Source organism: Salvelinus fontinalis, chromosome 26, assembly GCF_029448725.1.
Source record: "Salvelinus fontinalis isolate EN_2023a chromosome 26, ASM2944872v1, whole genome shotgun sequence".
Lineage (NCBI taxonomy): Eukaryota > Metazoa > Chordata > Actinopteri > Salmoniformes > Salmonidae > Salvelinus > Salvelinus fontinalis.
The window spans coordinates 43965137-43985962 of NC_074690.1; the positions used below are offsets into that span (position 1 = coordinate 43965137).

General features: G+C 43.8%; 1 protein-coding gene across 2 annotated transcripts in view; it reads left to right on the forward strand.

Annotated features, from left to right (window-relative positions):
* LOC129824406 (neurocan core protein-like) overlaps positions 1-20826 on the forward strand; it is a 73133-nt gene that overhangs the window by 1421 nt on the left and 50886 nt on the right. For both annotated transcript variants that reach the window (XM_055884021.1, XM_055884022.1), the window contains exons 2-3: positions 17793-17872; positions 20580-20789. In XM_055884021.1, the coding sequence (XP_055739996.1) occupies positions 17800-17872; positions 20580-20789 (283 nt within the window). In that variant the 5' untranslated portion in view covers positions 17793-17799. The remainder of the gene's footprint in view (positions 1-17792; positions 17873-20579; positions 20790-20826) is intronic.

The following is a 20826-nucleotide window of genomic DNA, read 5'->3' on the forward strand; positions in this document are numbered from 1 at the left end:
GTCTCTCTGCCAACATTCTCCTTCTCTGTGGCATGCAGAATACTTGTCCATTTCAAATGTACTTTATGCCTTGTAATCTGCTCATTTGATACATAAGAGGCAAAGAAACAGGGTCAAAATATTAGCAGCGTCAGAATGATGGAAACCATTGTGGATAAAAGTACAAACATTCCTGCATAGTGGTCACTAATTATAGAGTCCTACTCCAAAGACTCCAAAGCACTAAAGTATATCCACTTCAGCTAGGCATGTTTCACACTGACGCTTAATGCTCTAAAAGTCTTGACCATACAGTAGAGCTTGTTAAACCGACAAACACATGAACATGTCCCAATCACGTTGTCCGAGGAAGCGGAGCTCTTTTAGTCCCCTTGACATGAGGTCTATTGTGTCAGATTGTCTGAGTGGCCTAAGCCTTGTCTATCGATTCATTATTCTAGTCTTGAGCAGTGGTTTCCAACCTTTTTATCTGCCCGGAGTACCCCTGAAGTACCCCCTTGTGTCCAATTGACCAGTAGTCCTATGGTCTCATACGTCTTCTCAAGTACCCCATGTAGATAGGCCAAGTACCCCCAGTGGTCCTAGTACCCCTGGTTGGGAACCAGTGGTCTAGAGTATGAAGTAGACAGCCTCTTTTTTGATAGGCGTTGTAAAGAAGAGAGTTTAGCATGGCGAGGTTAACTAGCTTTTCCAATACAGAGTTTGGGCTGGTGCCATTGTGAAACCACAAGGAGAGATGGGGGGGAGGTAGGGAGCGAGAGAGCCGAGAGAGAGGAGACATAAGCAGGCAGAGAGATGGAAGTAAATAATGAAAGAGGGAGGAGAAAGAGAGGAGCGAGAGAGAAGAAACGGAGGGACAGAGAGAGTAACTGAGACAGAGCCAGGGAGAACGAGGACCTTACCAACCAGACTGAAACTTCTCCAGTGGCCCCCATGCATTTTTCATTCTGTCTGGGTGCGTGCGGCAGAGTTCACTCCTGGGTTTCCTAAACCACCGCCAGACCTTCCTCACACCCTCATCAGATCAGAGACAGGCTGCATGCCTCCCCTGGGAGGAGAAGATGGGAGGAGCCGACCTGCTGAAGGAGAAATAAAGAAGTGTGCTAGGCTAGCCAAATCTACTGGCAGGCTGGTTAACCACGGCATGGGCCAGATGTCATTACTATGCATCCTACTGTATGCCAGTGTAACCTTTACAAGTGTTTGTGCAGCCAGCTCCCACTACCCCACAGCTAATTGTGGCTAGGCTTGTGGCTTGAAATATTGGTCATTTTTCACAATAGGGGAATTCCCCAAGATAAATAATTCCCAAGAAAATTCCCAAAGCTATACGTGGACCATAGGCCAGAATCACTGATTTGTGTTGGAAAATGCCAATACGGACCTATGGCATCTCAGAAATAGCCATAGGTCTATAATGTTGAAGATATTCTTCAGAACCACTGAGCACAGGCGGAAAGGGTCCACTGAGCACAATCAGGAAGGGCTGTTTGGAAACGTGTCTCTGAACTGGCAACATGTTGATTTTAGTTGCCAATATGTGCAGAAAACTGTCAGTGTCAGCACACCCTGGAAACTAATATATTTCAGGTGCCTGGAGAGGATATGAAATGATTAACTATCTAAGAGACTGCAGTTTCTCTATTCAGTTGCCAGTTTGGACGTTTTTCAGTGGCCAGAAGGTTGTGGTTTATGATAAGCGACAGCTAGATGTTATTTTCAGACACGGAGTTTGTTACTGTGAACTGTGTGGTATGAAACTGCTACACGTTAGTGGTGGATGGGAGTTAAACTATACAATGTGAAGTGATTTGACTTGTTCTTGAGAAAAGTGCTATGGTAATCATAATAATAAGGGCTTTGGGGGTGTGTGTTCTAAATGTGTGTTGTTCTTGTGTTACTAACTATTTCGTAATTGGGTTTTTAATGTTGTGCTTGCTAAGCATTGTGCAAAATGCAACAATAATGGGAGATTAGTCCCTTGCTGGAATCGAACCCGCAACCTTTGACACACTAAGAACTGTACCAAAAGCCCAGAGGATTGGCTCTGGATAAGAGCGTCTGCTAAATGACTTAAATGTAAATGTAAATGTACTGTAGAGTTGTGAAGTGGTAACTTAATCATGTGGTCATGTGACACAAACAACAGGGGAATAGACCACTTTTTTGTCTTATCTTGTTTATTGGGCAGGTTTTAACCTGGACAGTTCCATTGTGACATTTTCAAGTAAAACTACCATAGAAATGTAGGCTATGATGCAGTATCTTTTTTTTTTTAGAATCGACTACACATGCATGCAGATATTGTGTCTTATATGGAAAACTGAAGGCATCTCTACCTGTGAGGGGTTTACCTGGTATTTACCTTTTAGATTGTATGTGGTGCATATTGTGCTTGGATTTGGCTTTGCTACCATTTCGTATGCTTTTTTTAAAAGAAGAAAAGCATTGTGGCTACCATTGTGTGAATCCATTATGTTCTGTATGCAATACGATTGAATCGGACTGAAAATACAGTTTTGAGTGAAAGATTTATTTTCTCCATTTTGGCAGATGTTAATCTTTGAGCTCCCGTGTATTGCTGACGTACACCTCACTCTGCCTTGAATTTGAACAATTTCAAGAATAGGGATGGGAGAGATTTTCCACCTCAGATTCTCTCTCTCTCTCTCCGTTTCCCCTGCTGTGAAGTCCCCAATGACGAGCAACCCAGAGGGGGACGGATCGAGCCATCAATCAAGTTTACTATTTGCACCCTGGGAAGGACTGACACCCCCCCCCTCCAAACCAATCACCACAGGCCTGGATAAGACCACTGCGCCACGACTAAAAGGTTCTCATACAAAGAGAACGGCCTCTCTCTTTGTTTCTTGTCAGCGGAGAGCCTCCTTTCTCTGGTATTGACTGGTAGCAGATGCTGAAGGTCATGCTATCATGTTTAGTATTCCTGTTTGAGCTGCTCCAGAGCAAGCTTTTTTGACACATCTCCCGATGGCTCCACATTGGTTGGAGCTTCTCAGCTGGTTGGCTCTTGCGAAACCAGAGTTGAAGGATGATCCCCGACATGAGCTACAGTACGTACACTCCATATAAGACAGAACTTGAAGTCGCTTTGGATAAAGGCTACATGACCGTATTATCATGTAATTGACCCTTGTGTTACTCGGGAAACTGGTTGCCAGAAGATTCCATATGACCTCCATATGACCTCCAAAAACGAAGTGCTACTCACCAGGGTCTAGTCACATCCTAGTGTCCAATGATGATTGAATTTTGTCATCGGTGTTATTTCTTAGGGGAGTAAAGAAGTCCATGACGACAACTTTCATGCACATTCAATACATGACGTTTTTTACCGACGCGCCGTTGCTCAGACCAAGGCTATATCTGCAATAAATGTTAGTATGTGGTAAAACTCTTCTTTTTTTTTAATGCACCTAGTTTATATTCTGTGGACTGAGCACCTCTTCTGCGGGTCATTAAACATGTAAACTCCTGGATGAAGTGGCAGCCATTGAAATGGAAGTAGTTTATCTCTGTGGCGCCAGCACCTCTTAGCCTGAATGTATCATTTCTTTTTACAGTTTGATGGCCACTTCTCTGGCCATGGCTATGTCTGAAATGGCACCCTATTCTCTATATTACTACAAAAATAGTGCACTATATAAGGAATAGGGTGCCATTCCGGATGCACCCCATCTCTCCCAATGGGTGGATTGAAGTCGAAGGGCTAGATCCTATCAGATCCGTGCTATAGCCGACACCCGCATAGCGGTTGTTTTGGCGTGTCGGAGGTGGAACTGTGTAAGAGCTGTCAAATCCACAAGCGGCTCCTTGCGTTACTGTCGCCGATTTTTGACAAATGCCATGCTGTCACGATCGTCTTGCTGTGAGAGATTGGACCAAGGCGCAGCGTGTGCAAAATACATCCTCTTTATTTAGAAGAGAGAGGGAAAAAACACGAAACGATTACTATACACAAACTAACAAAATAACAAACTGATTTAGAAGAGAGAGGGAAAAACACGAAACGAATACTATACACAAAATAACAAACTGACGACCGTGAAGCTAATAAGACAAATAGTGCTGACACAAACACTACACATAGACAATTACCCACAAACAGCTAAAGCCCATGGCTGCCTTAAATATGGCTCCCAATCAGAGACAACAATAACCAGCTGTCTCTGATTGAGAACCAATTCAGGCAACCATAGACTTTCCTAGACACCTACACTGAACACTAACCCATCTACTCTACTTAACCCCCTACACATTACAACCACCCTAGACAATACAAAAAACACATACCACCCTGACCTATGTCACACCCTGACCTAACTAAAATAATAAATGAAACAAAGAATACTAAGGCCAGGGCGTGACACATGCGACCACTTTAGAAGTTCATCATACCGCTGCGTTACAAGTCCAAACACTCAACTGCGTATTATTCTATTGTCTACACCTCGATTAGACTGAGGCTATAATTCCTCCATCCAAGTGAACATGAAAACGGACATTATTTCTATCATCGATAGAACTTAAACTTTCTATCGCCGTTTGAACTTTAACCCTGTATGGATAATAAGGGAGTGGTTTGTGACACACAAGAGCAGCCGCTCACCAATTTGTCAGCTCATACTGCAGTTCCACTTCCAACACCGCCAAAACATCCGCTATGCGGGTGTCGGGCAACGTAGGTTATTAACTCTCGATCTGATTGAATCTAGGCCAAAGCCACTGCCCATGCACCTGATCCCTTCCACCTGATGTTACCAGCCACATTGACCTTTCACCTATAGCCGTTCACCTCTGACCCCTACCAGACATACAGCTGGAGTAACGGACCCGGCGCAGGTGTCTTAACAGCCCCTAGCTACAGTTGAAGTCGGAAGTTAACATACACCTTAGCCAAATACATTTAAACTCCGTTTTTTCACAATTCCTGACATTTAATCCGGGTAAAAATTCCCTGTCTTAGGTCAGTTGGGATCACCACTTTATTTTAAGAATGTGAAATGTCAGAATAATAGTAGAGTGATTTATTTCCGCTTGTATTTCTTTCATCACATTCCCAGTGGGTCAGAAGTTTACATACACTCAATTAGTATTTGGTAGCATTGCCTTTAAATTGTTTCACTTGGGTCAAACGTTTTGGGGAGCCTTCCACAAGCTTCCCAAAATAAGTTGGGTGAATTTTGGCCCATTCCTCCTGACAGAGTCAGGTTTGTAGGTCTCCTTGCACGCACATGCTTTTTCAGTTCTGCCCACAAATTTTCTATAGGATGGAGGTCAGGTCTTTGTGATGGCCACTCCAATACCTTGACTTTGTTGTCCTTAAGCCATTTTGCTACAATTTTGGAAGTATGCTTGGGGTCATTGTCCATTTGGAAGACCCATTTGCGACCAAGCTTTAACTTCCTTACTGATGTCTTGAGATGTTGCTTCAATATATCAACATAATTTTCCTCCCTCATGATGCCATCTATTTTGTGAAGTGCACCAGTCCCTCCTGCAGCAAAGCACCCCCACAACATGATGATGCCACCCCCATGCTTCACAGTTGGGGTGGTGTTCTTCGGCTTGCAAGCCTCCCCCTTTTTCCTCCAAACATAACGATGGTTATTATGGCCAAACAGTTCTATTTTTGTGTCATCAGACCATAAGGCATTTCTCCAAAAAGTACGATATTTGTCCCCATGTGCAGTTGCAAACTGTAATCTGGCTTTTTTATGGCGGTTTTGGAGCAGTGGCTTCTTCCTTGCTGAGTGGCCTTTCAGGTTATGTCGATATAGGACTCGTTTTACTGTGGATATAAATTATTTTTATTATTTTGTTTCCTCCAGCATCTTCACAAGGTCCTTTGCTGTTGTTCTGGGATTGATTTGCACTTTTCGCACCAAAGTACGTTCATCTCTAGGAGACAGAACGCATCTCCTTCCTGAGCGGTATGACGGCTGCGTGGTCCCATGGTGTTTGTACTTGTGTACTATTGTTTGTACAGATGAATGTGGTACCTTCAGGCATTTGGAAATTGCTCCCAAGGATGAACCAGACTTGGGGAGGTCTACAATTTTTTTTCTGAGGTCTTGCCTAATTTCTTTTGATTTTCCCATGAAGCAAGCAAAGAGGCACTGAGTTTGAAAGTAGGCCTTGAAATACATCCACAGGTACACCTCCAATTGACTCAAATGTTGTCAATTAGCCTATCAGAAGCTTCTAAAGCCATGACATCATTTTCTGGAATTTTCCAAGCTGTTTAAAGGCACAGTCAACTTAGTGTGTGTAAACTTCCGACTTCAACTGTATCTGCTGCTATTCATATGTATTGTGACTGTTCCTTCTGTCACATCTCTATCTCTCTATCACCATCTCTCGCACAACGTTACAAAGTTGGTTACACTTGCTTTTTAACACATAAATCCAGTACGTTGGTTGATTGAGCTGCGTTGATTGAGTGCATTTTGCATCTGTCATCACTGACAGCTCCCTGACACACACACACACACACACACACACACACACACACACACACACACTGCATGAAAGTCTTCCACTGTTAAATGAAATTTTAATAGTTCCGTTATTTGATATATATCAATATATATTCAACATACTTATCAAATAATTATTGCTATATATAGCTAAAATATAGCATAACTGAGCACAGTGCTTCTACATGACTTATGTGCAATACACCCTGGTGTGCTTTACTCCGGTGCTGCGTACCTGAGAGAGATACAAAGGCATAGTGGTATAGAGCCCCCTGTGGAGCTATACCACTGCAACGGAACTATTAACATTTCATGTATCAGTGGAAGACTTTCATGCAGTGTGTGTGTGTGTGTGTGTGTGTGTGTGTGTGTGTCTTCACTGACAGCAGGGAGCTGTCAGTGAAGACAGATGCAAAATGCACTCAATCAACGCAGCTCAATCAACCAACGTACTGGATTTATGTGTTAAAAAGCAAGTGTAACCAACTTTGTATATATATGTACGTGTATGTGATCAATATGGTATTGTATCTATAGGCATTGCGTAATGTGATAATGCTGTAATTAGGCTACTGCTCCTCAGTAATGATAGGAAGCATTATAATGCTTAATGACCTCAGAGTCATTAGACGTGGCTGTCTTTGCACCATCTTCTAGACAGATGCGATTACTGTATCTCTGTCTCTGGCACGCAGCGAGGCCAAATCTTAGCCTTTCATTAGAACCTCATCCCATAAGCTCGGTGACAAGAGGATGTTGCAGTAGGTTTGGGTCAGTGGTCTCATTCCCTTCCCCCACTTAAGATGTAAGGAGACAGAGTGAGAGGGGTAGCATTAATAATAATACATTTTATTTGTAGAGCCACATGGTTGTATAGACTAACAGCAAGGTAAATATAGTAGTCCCATTCACTCCCCCCACTTAAGATGTTAGAACATGGGAGACAGAAAGCGGGGTATGGACGGGTGGTAAGCGGTTACAGTATGGTTAGTACAGTATGATTGAGTAGACTTACTCTAGATGGCTTGATCAACCACCATCTGTCATGCTTATGTTCTGGGCGGTAACCTCAATATTGTGGGGCTTACCGCTGCATGGTCCCAGGCTATTTGCTCCAATAATCATCAAGCCCAATGGAAATCATCGCTTATGTGACCTACTTGTGATTGATGCCATTTTAAAGATAAACGGCATTGTGTTTCACTGCCTAGCTGCGATGTCTTCTTTTCCACATCAGTTTGGCAGTCATTTTGCATCTACAAGGTGCTACCTAGAACCTAAAAAGGTGATTTGGCTTTCCCCATAGGAGAACCCTTTTCGGTTCCATGTAGAACCTGTTCCATAGAGGGTTCTACGTGGAACCCAAAAGGATTCTACCTGGAACCAAAAAGGGTTCTCCTATGGGGACAGCTGGAGAACGTTTTTTGGAACCCTTTTTTTCTGAGATAGCATCTTTTTGTAATTATATTTGTCTAACTCTCTCTCTTTGTCCTAAACCTTAATTCATTTTCTTATGCTTCCTCTCTCCTTCTCTCCTCTTTTCTCTCACAAATAAGGAAATATAATTAGTGTGTAAATATTATTTTTGTTGTTTCTTGGTGTCTTTCCTATAGGTCATTATTTTATTTCTTAGTATTTTATTTAATGTAATATCTTATGTTGTTATTTGTATATAACTGCTCTGTACTTTGTCATGTATTTGTATGTTTTATGTGGACACCAGGAAGAGTAGCTGTTACATGTGCAGTAGCTAATGGGGATCCTATTCAACTAAACCCTCCCTCCATCATATCAGAAGCCTTGTACATTTTTTAATTCTCTGATTCCTCTCCTCTCTGATTCCTCTAATCTCCTCTCCTTTCCTCTCAGCCTGGTCTCAGAGCCATACGAAACTTACTCTCCGTATTTCTGAGCACCTCCAAGGCGTATGATGCCTACAAATGGTCTAGTTACTTTAGACAGAAACAAAAGTAGAAAGGTTGGTCGGGGAGGATGGGTGGTCGTAATCCGCGACCATCTAGCAATCCAGATGTTGCATGTTCGAGTCACGTTGGGGACAACTGTAGCATGTTAGCTAACCCCTTCCCCTAACCCTTATTCTAAACTTAACCCAATTCACCTAACCTTTGCCGTTTTAGTTTCCCCAACTTTTCAAGTAAATTATCGTAACCTTTGTTGTTAGTTCACCTCACCACCAACGTAAATTCTCCATTGTTGTTACAATGCATCAAACAAGCTGGTCTCAGAGAAAGACATATAATACTATACGTCCTCCAAGACATATGATAACTTACATCATCCAATTCGTATGCTATTGTATGGCCAGGTATGATGTATAATACTATATATTCTAATTCGTATGCTATTGTATGGCCAGGTAAGATGTATAATACTATATATTCTAATTCGTATGATATTGTATGGCCAGGTAAGATGTATAATACTATATATTCTAATTCGTATGCTATTGTATGGCCAGGTAAGATGTATAATACTATATATTCTAATTCGTATGCTATTCTATGGCCAGGTAAGATGTTTAATACTATATATTCTAATTCGTATGCTATTGTATGGCCAGGTAAGATGTATAATACTATATATTCTAATTCGTATGATATTGTATGGCCAGGTAAGATGTATAATACTATATATTCTAATTCGTATGTTATTGTATGGCCAGGCAAGATGTATAATACTATATATTCTAATTCGTATGTTATTGTATGGCCAGGTAAGATGTGTAATACTATATATTCTAATTCGTATGCTATTGTATGGCCAGGTAAGATGTGTAATACTATATATTCTAATTCGTATGCTATTGTATGGCCAGGTAAGATGTATAATACTACATATTCGTATGATATTGGAAGACCGCTATTCCATTTATAATTTAACCTAACGTAACATAACATCATACTAAATGGAGTGTCACAGAATATTACAAATTTCCCTGAGACCACGTTGCCCCTCTCCTCTCCTCACAGCTGCATCCTATCTCTGCTTACAGCAGAGGATTTCAGAGCCTCTCTCTTCTCATGAGTCCCACCAGCAGCATTTCATGAGTCATTAGCTGTTTTGAGTGCGATTATTCACCTGACATATTCGACACACAAGTGGAAAGTGTGTGTGTGTGTCACTAGGCAAACGCACAGATCAAAATACCTTGGGGGTAGCAGGGAGAGAATAATCAAATCAAATCAAATGTATTTATATAGCCCTTTGTACATCAGCTGATATCTCAAAGTGCTGTACAGAAACTCAGCCTAGAAACCCAGCCCCAAACAGCAAGCAATGCAGGTGTAGAAGCACGGTGGCTAGGAAAAGCTCCTTAGAAAGGCCAAAACCTAGGAAGAAACCTAGAGAGGAACCAGGCTATGAGGGGTGGCCAGAAAAATGCCTGATTCAGCTCAATTACCTTTCCTGGTGTTCAGATCTTCAGATGAGGATTTGGGTTGGGCGGGTGGAGGGGAGTTGTAGTCGGGTAGCTACTTCTGATAATGTCTTAAGTAATTACTGTGCAATTCTCTGTCTACTTCCTATTTCCTAGACAAATGTACCCATGACTTAGGTTTTTCTGTTGCTGAGTCATTTAGTCTTTCCTGTTATTATGTCACAATGCCATGCTGAGCCTATAGGGATAAAAGAATGATGTTCTCACAGATGATAAATATGACCGAGCACGTGACCTTCTCAAGATTATGGCACAAACAATGTTCTGCTCCTAGAAGACAGAGTACAGCAATTAAAACCCATCCACAATGTCAAAGCGCAAGCCCACCTGTGAGGTACAGCCCCAGTCCACACCGTATCATAGCAATGCGAATAGCATTATGCCAGGTTACCACCTGTGCCAGCCTGCCTGTCCATTTTCAAAGAGCTTTTAAATTTCAAATTGGCAGTTCGATTTGGCGTTATTTTACTAGTTGGTTTTAAAGTGGCCCTCGCCTCTCCTCTCTACTCCTCACTTAGTCTGTCCATCATTTGGAGCCCTCCGCCGCTCTGAAGGGGTAATTGTTTTTGTAAGACATGATTAAGGAGGAGGAAAGAGAGGAAAGTCATTTTCAGCTGCCAGGTCCCCGGCGAGAGAAAAAAACATGAAGCAACGTCTGACAGTTTTGCTTTATGAAACAGTTTCTCTTCATAAAACAGTGCTTTGCTCTATAAAAGCCAAACACTTACACACGCGCGCCCACGCACACACACAGTCAAAATGACTGAACATTCCATTGTCGTCCTCTTCGTTTCTCTTCTTTCATCTCTTCCTAGATTGACACGTAATGAAATATCAAGGGAAGTTTAATAGTCTGTTGCATCAACTGGGGCCTACAACTTTTCCCCAGGTCGTTGTTGGCAACGAAAGTGTGTCCTCTTAATTAACTCATGAAACACTATTGAACAGTTACCGACCTCCTTTTCCCAGGAGGCATTGAGACTTGCAGTGCCTTCACAAAGTATTCATACACCTTTGACTTATTCCAAATGTTGTTGTTACAGCCTGATACGCCATCCCATCTGGTTTGCGCTTAGTGGGACTATCATTTTTTTTTCAAGAGGACAATGACCCAACACACATCCAGGCTGTGTAAAGGCTATTTTACCAAGAAGGAGAGTGAGTAGGAGAGTGATGCATCAGATGACCTGGCTTCCACAATCCCCCGACCTCAACCAAATTGAGATGGTTTAGGATGGGTTGGACCGCAGAGTGAAGGAAAAGCAGCCAACAAGTGCTCAGCATTTGTGGGAACTCCTTCAAGAATGTTGAAAAAGCGTTCCAGGTGAAGCAGGTTGAGAGAATGCCAAGAGTGTGCAAAGCTGTCATGAAGGCAAAGCGTGACTATTTGAATAATCTCAAATTATCAAATATATTTCCATTTGTGTTACAGTTTTTTGGTTACTACATGATTCTATATGTGTTATTTCATAGTTCTGATGTCTTCACTATTATTCTACAATGTAGAAAATAGTTAAAAAAAAGAAAAACCCTTGAATGAGTAAGTGTTCTAAAACTTTTCACTGGTCGTGTGCGTATTCACACCCCTGTGTCAATACATGTTAGAATCACATTTGGTAGGTGTGAGTCATTCTGGGCAAGTCTCTAAAAGCTGTGCACACCTGGATTGCATACTATAAACATTATCCTTTAAAAAATTATTTAAGCGCTGTCAAGTTGGTTGTTGATCATTGCTAGACAGACTTTCAGAAAGTTTTCAGACCCCTTAACTTTTTCCACATTTTGTTAAATTACAGCCTTATTCTAAAATGGATTAAATCGTTTTTTCCCCTCATCAATCTACACACAATACTCCATAATGACAAAGCAAAAACAGTTTTTTAATTTTTTTTAAACATTTTTTGCAAATGTATAAAAAATGTAAAAACGTATCACATTTGCATAAGTATTCAGACCCTCTACTCAGTACTTTGTTGAAGCACCTTTGGCAGTGATTACAGCCTCGAGTCTTCTTGGGTATGATGCTACAAGCTTGGCACACCTGTATTTGGGGAGGTTCTCCCATTCAGCTCTGCAGATCCTCTCAAGCTCTGCCAGGTTGGATGGGGAGCATTACTGCACAGCTATTTTTAGGTCTCTCCAGAGATGTTCGATCGGGTTCAAGTCTGGGCTCTGCCTGGGCCACTCAAGGACATTCAGAGACTTGTCCCGAAGCCAATCCTGCATTGTCTTGGCCAATTGCTTAGGGTTGTTGTCCTGTTGGAAGGTAAACCTTCACCCCAATCTGAGGTCCTGACACCACCATGCTTCACGGTAGGGATGGTGCCAGGGTTCCTCCAGATGTGATGCTTTGCAGTCAGGCCAAAGAGTTCAATTGTGGTTTCATCAGACCAGAGAATATTGTTTCTCATGGTCTGAGAGTCATTTAGGTGCCTTTTGGCAAACTCCAAGTGAGCTGTCATGTGCCTTTTACTGAGGAGTGGCTTCCGTCTGGCTGCTCTAACATAATGGCCTGATTGGTGGAGTGCTGCAGAGATGGTTGTCTTTCCGGAAGGTTCTCCCATCTCCACAGTGGAACTCTAGAGCTCTGTCCGAGTGACCATCGGGTTCTTGGTCACCTCCCCGACCAATGCCCTTATCCCCCGATTTCTCAGTTTGGCTGGACGGCCAGCTCTAGGAAGAGTCTCGGTGGTTCCAAACTTCCATTTAAGAATGAGGGAGAACACTGTGTTCTTTGGGACCTTCAATGTTGCAGACATTTTTTGGTACCCTTCACCAGATCTGTGCCTCAACACAATCCCGTCTCGGAGCTTTACGAACAATGTCTTCGACCTCATGGCTTGGTTTTTGCTCTGACATGCACTATCAACTGTGGGACCTTATATAGACAGGTGTGTGCCTTTCCAAATCATGTCCAATCAATTGAATTTACCACAGGTGGACTCCAATCAAGTTGTAGAAACATCTCAAAGTTTTGAGTCTCATAGCAAAGTGTCTGAATACTTATAGAAATAAAGTGTTTCAGTTTTTTATTTTTAATACATTTGCAAAACCTGTTTTTGCTTCGTCATTATGGGGTATTTTATGTAAATTGATGAGAAAAACATATTTCATCAATTTTTGAAGAAGGCTGTAAGATCCAAATGCACTGTAAGTCAAAACTGTAATTTGGCCACTCAGGAACATTCAATGTTGTCTTGATAAGCAACTCCAGTGTATATTTGACCTTGTGTTTTAGGTTATGCTCCTTCTGAAAGGTGAACATTTCGCCCAGTGTCTGTTGAAAAGCATGCTAAACCAGGTTTTCCTCTAGGATTTTGCCTGTGCTTAGCTCTATTCTGTTTATTTTTACCCCTCCCCCCCAAAAAACAACAACAACAACAACAACCTAGTCCTTGCTGATGACAAGCATACCCATAACATGATGCAGCCACCACCATGCTTGAAAATATGAAGCGTGGTACTCAGTGATGTGCTGTGTTGGATTTTCCCCAAACATAACGCTTTGTATTCTGGATATAAAGTAAATTCTTTGCCACATTTTTTACAGTTTAACTGTAGCACTTTATTGCAAACAGGATTGTTTTGGAATATTCTGTAAAGGCTTCCTTATTTTCACTCTGCCATTTGTTAGTATTGTGGAGTAACTACAATGTTTTTGATCCATCCTCAGTTTTCTTCTATCACAGCCATTAAACTCTGTAACTGTTTTAAAGTAACCCTTGGCCTCATAGTGAAATCCCTGGGCAGTTTCCTTCTTCTCTGGCAACGGAGTTTTATGAAAGACACCCATATCTGTGCAGTGACTGGGTGTATTGATACACCATCCAAAGTGTAATTAATAACTTCATCATGGGGGCCTCCCGGGTGGCACAGTGGTCTAGGGCACTGCATCGCAGTGCTAGCTGCGCCACCAGAGTCTCTGGGTTCGCGCCCAGGCTCTGTCGCAGCCGGCCGCGACCGGGAGGTCCGTGGGGCGACGCACAATTGGGCTAGCGTCGTCCGGGTTAGGTAGGGTTTGGCCGGTAGGGATATCCTTGTCTCATAGCGCTCCAGTCACTCCTGTGGCGGGCCGGGTGCAGTGCGCGCTAACCAAGGGGGCCAGATGCACGGTGTTTTCTCCGAACCATTGGTGCGGCTGGCTTCCGGGTTAGAGGCGCGCTGTGTTAAAGAAGCAGTGCGGCTTGGTTGGGTTGTGCTTCGGAGGACGCATGGCTTTCGACCTTCGTCTCTCCCGAGCCCGTACGGGAGTTGTAGCGATGAGACAAGATAGTAATTACTAGCGATTGGATACCACAAAAATTGGGGAGAAAAGGGGATAAAATTTATTTTTAAAAATAAAAATAACTTCACCATGCTCAAAGGGAGATTCAGTGTATGTTTTTTTGTGAGTTATTGGAAAACCTCCCTGGTCTTTGTGATTGAATCTGTGTTTGAAATTCACTGCTCTACCGAGGGACCTTACAGATAATTGTATGTGTGGGGTACAGAGATGAGGTAGTCATTCAAAAATCATGTTAAACACACTATTATTGCACACAGAGTGAATCCATGCAACTTATTATGTGACTTGTTAATAAGCACATTTTTACTCCTGAACTTATTTAGTCTTGCCATAACAAATGGGTTGAATACTTATTGACTCAAGTCATTTCAGCTTTTCATGTTTTATTCATTTGTGATTTTTTTTTATCTAAAAACACATAATTCCACTTTGACATTATTTTGCGTGGAAGGCCAGTTACACAAAATCTAAATTTAATCCATTTTCAATTCAGGCTGTAACACAAGAAAATGTGCAAAAAGTCAAAGGGTATGAATACTTTCTGAAGGTACTGTAGATCCTCTGCCAGTGGGAGGAGACTAGCGCGATATTCTATCCAAGGCCAGGTAGAGGGGACAGCAGATCCCACAAAGAACATCCAGCTTTTTTAATGTGTTGTATGTGTGACGTGTGTGAGCATGGCGCGTGTGTGCGCCCCCACTGAGAAAGAGCATTCCGACTGGGCTGGTGGTAATTTGTGTGTGTTTGCATGAGCGTGTGTTTGTGTGTGTCACTGAGACAGATGAAGTGCTCTGAGGTGCCTGTGTATCATGAATCAAGACCGGAGCAGCTAGTGGGTTGATTAACTACAGGGACTTAACGGCCCTCTGTCACTGCTGACTCTATTTATGCGAGTCTGAGCTGAGTTGGAAGGCGTTCAGATACTGTAGATATACTCACACACACACACACACACACACACACACACACACACACACACACACACACACACACACACACACACACACACACACACACACACACACACACACACACACACACACACACACACACACACACGCCTGCTCATATCTGTGGTAATGAGAGCAGGCCGGGGAGAGAGCTCATGCCCACTAGATGTATGCGATCGTAGGGGGTGATTTAGAGGTGTCCCCCTTCCTTACACAAACATGGGGTGGAAAGCTGGATGGATCAATGCTGTGTATTTCCCTGGTTTTCAATTTCTCTTGTGGAGTGTAGCAGTTTCATCCTTCGATTCCCATTTAGGTTTGGAGGTGCCGAAAATCCTCCAAAGCAAACTTTAAGGGAAAATCCCACTGAAAGACTTGGTCGAATGCTTTGAGGCAGGGGGGTGGGAGGGGGGGGGGGGTGTCTAGGCTTCCTTTCCTGCTGAAGTAATGATAGCGAAGGCATGGGTTCAGGGCCTTTGCTGTTCTGCACTGATGGACTGCAGCTCAGCGCAGAGCAAGACTGTATCTCCCTTCTCCCAGACCTGTCTATTACAGTGGTGGTTGCCTGGTTGGATCTCTACTGTATGCTCTGTTGGCCCTCTTAGAATGTTGTGTATTTAGCCCATACAATCAGAATGGACAGCCCCATTCGCCGACACATTCTAGAGCCTCCTTGAGTTCTTTTCTCCACCTAAGACAACAAAGGGAGACGTGCAGAAAGGAGTCTTAGAAGAAGGCGTTAACAACATCAATAGGGTGAGGCTGGTTAGTATACAGCTGGTGCGTTCAGGTCCACAAGGATCACTGTTACTTGTAAAATCCCTTGAACCAAAGGCTTGAGTGGGCCGGGTATAGGAGGGGAGAGTTGTATGGTGTCTACAGTGGCGTTCATACTCAGTATGCTGGCTGTGACTGCAGTGGCTGTTGTTACGAGGCCTTTCGTATACCCTCTACTGTTGCTCTCTAGCCTTGTCCCTAACCTTGCTTAGAGCGGACATGGTGCAACCTTTATTTTTGTGCCATCATCATGACCCGTGGTCCACCCAGTGAGCATAACCAACCGTTCTAACCAGGACCCCAAACTGAAGATGTGACTCGAAATGATTCTGCAATGGTGCACAATTTGGGTCCCGATCCATCACTTGGGAAACGATGTGTTAGTGTAACTTGAGTGTCTGACCCCGTGGGGTCTCACCAATACCAGTCAACCCCTGCCTACGGTTCCACAGACCACCATGACTCTGTTACATAAAGGACAGGGGGGGGTCGCTTTTGAGTGACACTTAAATGTGGAATGTGTTACAATACTTTATTCTCCGTGACGAAATACCTTTGTATCTTTACCCTCTCTCGATGGCAGGCCCACTCTGAAAGGGTTGCCGAAATACAAGTACAGTCAGCTCGGAGCAGCAGAAATTCATTGGACGTGACTGGAGTTACCCTGGTAAATGCAAAACCGTCTGAAGACAGGATTTCCTGGTCGCCAGTTCTTAGCACAAATCACTTGATCTTTACGTAACTTGTCTATACACCCTTTGATTGCAAGACTGATTTTCATCATCCTATGGACATGTCCTCTAAACCATTTCAATTCAGAGCTGATTGGATTGCAAGCGTGGCTGTACAGTAGGCGAAGAGGCGACGCATTTTCAGGAATGGGAGAAAGATGGAATAAAACGTTAATGTCAGTTTGCACATGAACGCCTCCTACACCGCAAAGATACCAAACTCACATTCCATTTCTTTGAATAATCCATCCCCCTCGGCCATTCTTAGATGCTCTACTGTCAATGCTACTTCTGTCTTGTCTTTCTGTATTGACTGAGAGGGTTTGGGCTCGCAGCCAGGCTCTCTGCATGACTCCCTTTCTGCCAGAGGTTCATTCCTCATGTGGCTCAGGATTTCCAACATGGAGAATAGGTCAAAGGTCGCCATGTCTGCTCACATTGAAAGTGATCTAGCAGCTTAACATGGCGTACCGCAAGGACTCCGTCCTCTTGCATAATACAATAGAAGAATGGAGACAAAATAAGCTTTTAATGTCTATGCAGCTCACTCTTTGGTGAGGGGATGCAACACGAGGTATAAATACAGGACAGGACACACGGAACACACGCAGTGTACGTGCTCATAGCTCATCGACCTACAGAATGTGTCGACCCGGGGAGAAGTGGAAGAGAGAGAGTGAGAGATTGACAGACAAATACTACTTTAACCATGCAACGTGAATCTTAATGGTCTCTGTCTGTCTCCCTATCCACCCCTTTCTCTCTCTCTCTCTCTCTCTCTCTCTCTCTATCTCTCTCTCCCCCTCTGTCTCTCGCCTTCTCTTTCCATCTATCTATCTCACCCTCTCCCCCTCTCCTTCTCTCTCACCCCCCCCCTCTCCCTCTATTTCTCTCTCTCTCTCACCCCCTCTCTTTCTCTCTCACCCTCTCTTTCTCTCTCTCTCTCCTCTCTCACCCCCCCTCTCCCTCTCTTTTTCCCTCTCTCTCACCCCCTCTCTCTCCCTCTCTTTCTCTCTCTCTCACCCCCCTCTCTCCCTCTCTTTCTCTCTCTCCCTCTCTTTCTCCCCCCCCCCCCCCCCCCTCTCTTTGCAGGTCCAGGATGGCGGTGGCTGTGCATGTAGCTGGTCGACAGGCTGTCCCGTCTCTGCTGCTGCTTCTGTGTGCTGGCCTGGGTGAGTGCTCTTATCTGTGCTCATTCTTCAGTCTGACATGCACACTGGTTTCAGCCCTCAGTTTCTGGGAAGCTGGTGGACAACACATCATCAACATGAGGTGCTGCTGGAAATCCCAGGCACATTTTCAGAAAATAGAAGCCGGAAAATGTTGGCCCAGGCTAACAAGTTTCGGATCAGTAGTAATGTTGATTGCTACTACTTTTTTTTATTGTGTCGTTTGAATGTTGTAACTGAGAAACATGTTGTGGATGTTTGCAGACAGGCTCTGTGGGACTGTACTGGAACTTTTCCAAACCCCGTTGATGGTACTTTAGTTGACCGTCTGTTCAATTACACTGCGTCAAATTGTACTGTGCTGGAGCAACGAAGACAGCATGACTCTGTGTTGGAAGTCTATCTAAGCATGTGGTTAAAACCTATGATGTTCGAGGAACCACAAACAGACTGTGTCCCAATTGGCTTAGATACAGATGTAGGATCTTCATTTTACCCTGTTTGCTACAGAAGAAAAATAATAATTCAGCAACTGGAAATGTGAATTATTATGTAGATTATTTTGTTGTAGGGGTTGATACATTTTTTGATACATCAAGTCTGACATTAATGTAAAAATTACAAACTTTAGAAGCCTTTTAGAACCTCTAATACACTACAGGTTTGCATTTCCTGCTATGCAGGAAAATTCTCAGCATCAAAAGAGTGATCAAATTAAGATCCTTTCCTCGTTTCGTCTCCTTCATGGTCTACATTATTTGAAAGAACTTAATGGGATTTGGCTCAAAAGCAGATACTGCAATGTACTTGAGTGTGAGAGAGAGTGTCTCTAAGTGTGCGTGTTTAGATATGTGCGTGCGTGCGTGCGTGCGTGCGTGCGTGAGTGTGTGCGTGCGTGCGTGCTTGTGTGTCTGGTGCACGCGTGCCTGTACGTGTGTGTTATGGCTCTCTGTTGCTCAGATGGACGAAGGGTCTCAGAGGCCACTCACAGGTTACGGTATATCACTCTCCTACCTAACCTCTCCAAACACACCACTACCTGGACACTATCCTCCGGCTGCTGTTGCCATGGATATCCCAGCTAATAGATGGATGGCTGGGCGATGGAAAGGCATGCATTTGCTGGGAGAGAATACCTCGAGGTCTTTGACTCTGCTGGGCTTTGATGTGTGTGTGTATGATTGTATATCTATCACTTATTGACATGAAGCTGAGGAACCATCTGATTTGACTAGCCCGGCACAAGTGAAGACAGCTATGCAGTAGCAGAACAGACACGAATGAATAACGTCTCGTATCACTGTCAGGGCTCCTGTATGTCAGAGCTACACTGCATGAACCTTGTCAACCATTAGTAATAGGCAGGGACAAGAATGAGACAAATGAGATGAACAATACATCCTTGAAGGACACTTCGGAGGCCTAATACTGGCAGGTTCTACACATGGTTTGCCCCTCTGACAAGCATACAATAGGAGAGCGGCTTCTGTTGATGACAGTAAAAGTCCCCCATGTCATCTCCACTCTTGTTTTCATTTTTAGAAGTCTCCCTCTTTTCTTAATTTTTTTCTGCTGTCAATTCCATATGTTTTTTTCCATTCACAGGCATCTGTCTTCATCTCTCTGTCTGTCTCTCTCTCTCTCTCCACGTACCAAACAGTGTTTGTGATTACTTCTGGTTTGGGGATAAAGCGGTATGATTTTTAGAATACTGACATGGGAATTCTCTCTAGGGGGGGTTTCCCCTTGTGAAAACATTCCAATCTAAATGCAGATGGAAGATATCTACTGGGTTAGCCTTGTAGTTGGCCTTTACCGTTATTCCCATTTCCATGGTTACCCCGAGGCTGTATCTCACGGCATCTGGAGTGAGCGAACTACTGATGTCCACCTGCAGAGTGATGAACCCAGTCCTTTGTGCGGTAAACACCGTCCCGACACTTTTACATCCAATCAAATCACAGAGAGGGGAGGGGAGAGGGAGTGAGGCAAAGGAAAAGAGAGGAAAGGGGGACAGAGAGGTTAGTGGTAGAGAGGGGAGAGAAGGAAAAGGGGGGGAAAGAAACAGAGGGATGGGGGGATAGAAAGAGAGAGGAGAAAGAGAGAGAGAGAGAGAGAGAGAGAGGGAAAGCAGGTGCATGAATGCAGATATGAATGTGATGAAATAAGCATATTGAAATTGGAATTAATTATCTGTCTACCCAGCCAAGTGTCAAGTGTGTGCGTGTGTGTGTGTGTGTGTGTGTGCATGCACGCGTGTGCCTTTGTGTGTGCGTCTGCAAATGTGTGTGTGTGTGTATGTGTGTGTGTGACTCTACACAGTGCTGTTGTGTCACCTCTGCTGGAATGGAGTTTCACCGAGTTGGGTTCCGGAACATTCTTTGAGTGTTACGCTAATAATGAATCCCAGAGGTCTGGTTAAGTATCAGATGGCGCCCTGGAATCTCAGCTCCTCTCATTCCTCTTCTGCTCTCTCAATAGGTAATTGGCTTGGCTCTAATAGACCAAACTGACGGAACATGTCTCTGTCACACTAACCATTACTCCTGTCTGTCTTAGCTTACTTGAGGATCTTACATAGAAATAGAATTACCATTCAAGTCAATGATGGGTAGATCGGCCGCCATATTGAGGGAACGCATAGGAGTACATTTGATCTCTTCTTCCCTTTTTCCCTCGTGACCCTGTCTCTTCTTCTTCCTCTCCGTAGGCGTGAGCGAGGCAGCCTCCTTGGTGAACATGCGTAGAGTCGTCCACCCTACCGTACAAGAGCCACTGGCCGGGTTCGCTCACCTCCCCTGCGTCTTCACCCACGAGCCCAGCCCCTCCAGCCAGCCTCCCCATATCCAGTGGACCCGAACCTGGGTGCCGCGTGGAGGAAAGGGGGGTCCCCTGGAGCAGATGGTTCTCTCAGCCAAAGGTAAAGAAAGTAACAGTAGTCCTAAATTAAAGCTAAT